Source organism: Mangifera indica, chromosome 16 (genome assembly GCF_011075055.1).
Source record: "Mangifera indica cultivar Alphonso chromosome 16, CATAS_Mindica_2.1, whole genome shotgun sequence".
Classification (NCBI taxonomy): Eukaryota; Viridiplantae; Streptophyta; class Magnoliopsida; order Sapindales; family Anacardiaceae; genus Mangifera; species Mangifera indica.
The window spans coordinates 1,041,437-1,047,798 of NC_058152.1; the positions used below are offsets into that span (position 1 = coordinate 1,041,437).

The window sequence follows — 6,362 nt, forward strand, 5'->3', positions numbered from 1 at the left end:
ACATCATGAAGCATGAATGCATGCTTCTATTAATTTACTGGATATACAGGCAAGCTGTTATACAGTGAATAAGTTGTACATAATTTTATAGTAATCTGGCTAGACTTTCTTATGAGCTGTGGCGATCCTTTCAAACGATCGCTCACCAGTCCCTAAAGTAGAAGCAATTCCTCCCCACTTTGTCAAAATACAAACAAACAAATACAGTATGATTATATATGCCTAGATGTAAATCAACAAAACTGTTCCATACAAGTACACCAGAAGAGAAAATGGTACTTTCATTCAAGGAAGACGAGCACAGCAAATCCATTTTTTAATGGCGGGAGGTTTACTATTTTCTTCATAATATTTCCTCGACGGAGGCACAATTTGCGCTCGACCACGAGAGATGCTTGCCCTTTTCTCTTCGCTAGCCTTTTTGAAAATCACAGAAAACCCATCAGCTGAGGCAGGATTTTTCACATCCCATTCGCCAAATTTCGGCACAGAACTCCCCTTCGATGACATGGCTTACAAAATGCAAGAATTAGAATAGACGGCAAAACAACTGTGTTGAAATTTCACCACTGTTTTGCAGCCATACAGGGAGAACCTTAACCGAAAAATGGAAGCAAAATGCACAAAATATTCGAGCAGAAGTTGTAAGGAACACGGGAAGAATGAATCTTCTATGCCAATCTGGGATAAATATGGGACGTGTGAGACGGTGCGTCTTGACATATGTGAAAGGAGGGAAGGAGAGGTAGAGGAAGGTCTAAAATGGCGGATTTTAGACAGTAAATTTGGCGTTGAGCGTGAAGCAAGGAGCTCAGCATGTTATGGCCCGACAAGCACGGGTTGATTAGGGCAAAAATGATGCTTTGTTTGGATCATTTGACGGATTCCGCGCTACATTTGTTTATTTAATTAAATTATAAAAATCACAATTAAGATTTAATTTACACAAAAAATGAAACAACTTAAATTTATGTATAAATATCATGATAGTAACATTAACGGAAATAAACAATATTATGTATATTTATTTTTAATTTAAAATTACTCAATCATATAATAATACATATCAAATGTATACTCATTTGTATATTTAAAATAGGTATATATAATTTTATTATAATAAAAAAATCAATATTATAAGTATTCATTTTAAATACATAAATGTATATATACTTATATATAAAGAAGACTTTTTAGTGTAAAAAGGAGAAAAGTTTACCCCCAAATCTCCAAAATTCTTCTTTCTAGATGTTCAAACAAATGCATGATCAACTACGGTAATCAACCATGCTTTATGCTTTATTCATATATATTTTTATGAGAAATATGTTGTTGACCCTTCATTTTCATCGACGACTGTCCATCAATGGTAGTACAATATATATAAACCTGATGGTTAGATATAAACAAATAAATACAATAAAATCATCAACAATTGTTCATGATTACATCACTTCATATTTATATAACCAAAAACAAATTATAATTATATTAATATTACATGATCCTCAATTGGTTGGAAATGATAGCTTTTCAATCCTTATAGACATCACAAGAATAGAAAAATAGTTTATAAATATTTAAAAGATTTAAAAGATTTACGATCTTATAAAATTCTTTTGCTATCTTTATGTAAGAGACTTGTCAAACAAAAACGTATAAAAAATGAGTTTAGTCATTATCATTATGATTAGTTGTTGATTATAACTTACTAAATGTCGTAAGAGACTTGTCAAACAAAAACATAAAAAAAATAAGTTTAGTCATTATCGTTATGATTAGTTGTTGATTATAACTTAATAGATGTCGTATACGTAAATTTGAATGAGGAAATTTTGGCTAGATGTCATAGTTGCAAATTTGGACGAAGAAAATTCTTCATTAAATTGATTTACAGGGATACATTTGTTATTCAGATGAGGAGTTGTTCGTTAATGGCATTGACTGACAAATTTCTAAACCCTAGAAGAAGTAACATCAGAGCAAGCTCATACGAAACTTGTATGACGCCAACAATCAAACGTCAAGTCTTTCTGTCATTATGCATATAAAACGAAAAAAATCCCAGCTAGCGTTATTTATTTACTATAAGGAAGCTGACTCATCTCCAACTACCCCCCTCGTCCTGACCTTCTATTAATAGACTCTCACTTATCTTCCCTTCTGTAGGAAACCCTAACTAGACGTGAGAAGTGCAAATGGAATGCCTGCTTCAGTGCTCTGCAAACTACGTCCCCTTGACGCCTATCAGCTTTTTAGAGCGAGCTGCTCATGTCTATGGCGATAGAACTTCCATTGTTTATGGCACCTCTGTGAGATATTCCTGGAGAGAAACGTATGAAAGCTGCCTCAAACTCGCTTCTGCTTTGGCCAAGTTGCAGATTTCTCCGGGGGATATTGTAAGTTCATCAAGATCCTTCCTCTTCTTTGTATTTTAACCAATCTTACAGGAAGGTTTGAGCAAGCCACAAACAAATTTGTAACAAAATTTTCAACTATCATGAATCTAGCCATAAAAATTTCTCTAATTGCTCTACATGTAAATTTTTAATACTAAACTAAGTTCAGCTCCACTAATGGAGGAGCCATTACGTTTTAAAACTTAGTCAATTTTCATTTAGTTTTTTTAGTCGTTCTCGTGTCACCATTGATGACTGCAAGTCCATGTTCTTCCATGAATATAATATAATCTCAGAAATTTCCTGGAGGCATCCACTGTGGTCCCTTATTACTGATAATCTAATTGAATATACATTATTGAGTTTTTTTTTTTTTCCAATATAGAAAGACATCCTTTTAGGGTCTAATTATTTTATCAAAATAATCTTTAGTCATTTTATATTTGTTTTTAATAGTTATATAAATTTTAGGGTTAAATACTTTTGATTCAAAAGTTGGTGAAGTTAACAATAACACGCTCATATTTAGTTCGTATCTTAAAAATTTGAAACGTTTTTGTACATAATATTAATTTTGCCAAATTACATTTATAATAAAATTATGTATACTTATAATTAAATATTAATTTATATATCAATGATAATACGTATATGGTTTTCCTTTTGACTGAAAATAAATAGAAAACTGAAGACAAATTAAGGCAAGTCAGCCATGAAGAAGTTTAGAAGTAGATTTTTTTTTTTCTCTTGTTTTAGTCTGTTTGGAAACTTAAAACCCTTTCGGAGAGAAAGTTCATTGAAATTTTACAAGAAAAGATAATAATAAATGTAGGGTTTAATGTTTGATTTATAAGTCAAATATAATTTTTTGTTCACTAAAGCAAGCAGTAAGTATTTTGAACATTTGTCAAATGTCCATGTTTGATTTTAGTGTGTAGATGGATTTTTATTTTCAATAAAACTTTTAATCATAACAAATTGATGATAATAAATTGATATTTTATCGTATAATTAAGTAATTTTATTTAATAATAAAATAAATAAATAAATTATTCAATTACATAATAATATATTAATTATCGATATATATAATAATCATCTTTTCCGAATCATCAATTAATTATTAGATATGTCCAAGAGGTCAAACTGACCGGCAAAAAATACCGAGCCCATGGGGGCAAAGCTAATGGGATGTGTGAAGTCTCAGGATAAGACTTATGAGTTAATTCAATATGAACCGTTAAAAAAACTAAAAATTTTGGCAGGTTAGCTTATAATGTGTATAGACCAGCCCACTAAAAACTTATGGAGGCACATCCAGGTATTATTAGTGCCTCAAGTCAGCACAACCCACAAAGCCAGTCCTTTAGTTGTAGGTCTTGGCAAGGTGGGCGGCCATAGGACTTAGATTATATGAATATCTAGACGCTTTAAAGTTCAATCATGGTTATTAACATGATTTATCAATCGCAAATTAAACTGGCTCAAGTTCAAACATGAGTTCCATTTAATTTTTGTGAGCAGGTAGCAGCTCTGGCCCCAAATATTCCAGCACTCTACAAGCTCCATTTTGCAGTCCCAATGGCTGGGGCAGTTCTTTCTGCACTTAATACTAGATTTGATGCCGCCATGGTAGCATCAATTCTTGAACAGCTTGAGGCCAAAATCATGTTTGTTGATTATCAGTTTGTTGAACTTGTCCTCAAAGCACTCAACATTCTCTCTCAGAAGAGTATAAAGTCACCTCTCCTTGTGGTAATCCCAGAGTTTGATCAAGCAGCAGCTTCTTCAACAGCAAATAATCTGCCGCCTGGTTGTTTGGATTATGATGAAGTTCTTAAGGTGGGAAATTCTGATCATTTTGAAATGCAGCAACCAGAGGATGAATGTGGTCCGATTTCAGTGAGTTTTACTTCAGGCACAACTGGGCATCCTAAAGGGGCGGTTTACAGCCACAGAGCAGCTTATCTCAATTCACTGGCACAAATTTCTCGCTGTGACATGAGGGAAATGCCCGTATTTCTTTGGACAGTCGACATGTTTCGCTGCAATGGCTGGTGCTTCGCTTGGGCACTTGCAGCTCTTGGTGGCACTAATATTTGCCTCAGAAATGTCTCCGGAAAGCTCATATTTGATTCAATAGTCCTCCACAAAGTCACTCACTTTTGCGGTGCACCAACCATTCTGAACATCATCGCAGACGCCTCAGCAAGCGACCAAATGCCCCTTCAGAACAGGGTAAATGTTGTAATTGCTGGTGCATTGCCACCGGCGCAAATCCTGGAGAAAGTTTCAAGCTTAGGATTCAACATTGGCCATGCCTATGGAATGACAGAAGTACTTGGAATAGCCACTGTTAAGCCCTGGAAAAAACCTGACTGGGATTCTTCAACCTCGGATGAACATGAAAAGATCAGACGCCACGAAGGCCTTCACAGCCTTTTCATTCAAACGGATGTGAAGGATCCAAGCACCATGAAAAGTGTTCCATATGATGGGAAAACAGTCGGTGAGATAATGTTCAAGGCCAATGCTATAATGTTGGGGTACCATAAAAATCCGGAAGAAACTCAGGAAGTTTTCAGGAATGGATGGTATCATACTGGGGATCTGGCAGTCAGAAATCCTGATGGTTACATACAAATAAAGGACCGAAAAAACGATATCATCATTTCTGGGGCGGAGACTATTAGCACACTGGAAGTGGAAGCAGTGTTGTTAAGTAATCCGAAGGTTTCAGAGGCTGCTGTTGTTGGAAGACCTGATGATCAATTGCAGCAGGTGGCTTATGCTTTTGTGAAATTGAAGGGGGGTTGTAATTCAAATCCTGAAGAACTCATTAAATTTTGTCAGGATCATTTACCAAACTATATGGTTCCCAGGGCTGTGGTTTTTGAAGATATACCAGTCAATTCAACTGGAAAGGTGCAAAAGTTTACTCTCAGGGAGAAGCTCAGCCAGTGCCATTGATCATAGCTTGTTTTCTTTCTAATTAAACTTTGTTATCTCTTCAAAGTTTTACTTTATTAGTTTCTGTAAGAGACAAACTGGCCTATGCATGTTACAATCACAAAATTTTCCTTTCAGTCATCTTAATTTATTCAAAAAAACTATATGTACCAATTTTGAGTACCCAATTGAATGTTCAAATAATATGTCAAGATGATATCAAACTTTCATAGTGCATGATGCATTCAGTGCATATTCTACAAAGATTCTGAATTTGGAAGAGGATAGCCATTGGATAGCAGAGATCCTATTGCCTGGCACTTCAATCATTTGTAGCCTATCACTGCAAGGAAATGTTATTATACAGCAGTTTATTTAGACCAAACTGAAATACTTTATGAGCGGGCCATCCTCCTAACATAAAAATTTAAGTTTTACAGAATATTCTGGGCTGGAGAGAGGTCTCAGATGCGCCAAAAGTAACAGGGCAATACATAGAATATGAACTGGTAAATCTCTAGCATCAAAAGAAAAAGGCATATCAATCTTCCAAGTTTGCCGAATCCAAAAGCACATGATGGTGAACCTCTTCAAGATATGACTGAACTTTTGATTTCCGTACTCATTACATATTGTTCGATTCAAACCTGAATATCATCTTGCTAAAGGAGTCAAAGTACCAATTTAGATATCTTTGAACCCCACTCAGCAAAGTGGTAGAAGATGTTTCAATAAAGACAAACACTGAGCAAGGTTAGGTTAGCAGTGGTTGGCTCCAATAACATTACAGTATAGTCTGATTCATTATCAATATATTATATAGATATTAACAAAACATGAAAAAGATGTCGATTCATATGTATGGACATAACACATGGCTTCAGGATGATAAGACAATACTCCCTCTGAACTTCTAAACTATTAAAAGGTGTTTTACCTTACAAAGACCAAAAGCAAAGTCTAAGCATTCAAAATAAATAATATTTTGACATCGATTGGGCTATTGAATTAGCA

The 6,362-nt window shown here is 34.6% G+C and overlaps 1 protein-coding gene across 1 annotated transcript; it reads left to right on the forward strand.

Annotated features, from left to right (window-relative positions):
* The first annotated feature begins 2,093 nt into the window (after positions 1–2,093).
* On the forward strand, positions 2,094–5,572 carry LOC123198776 (butanoate--CoA ligase AAE1-like). The gene is made up of 2 exons (XM_044613547.1): positions 2,094–2,399; positions 3,924–5,572. Exons 1-2 carry the CDS (start codon positions 2,199–2,201, stop codon positions 5,367–5,369), a joined length of 1,647 nt encoding a protein of 548 aa, XP_044469482.1. The 5' UTR covers positions 2,094–2,198; the 3' UTR covers positions 5,370–5,572.
* Positions 5,573–6,362: the final 790 nt, after the last annotated feature.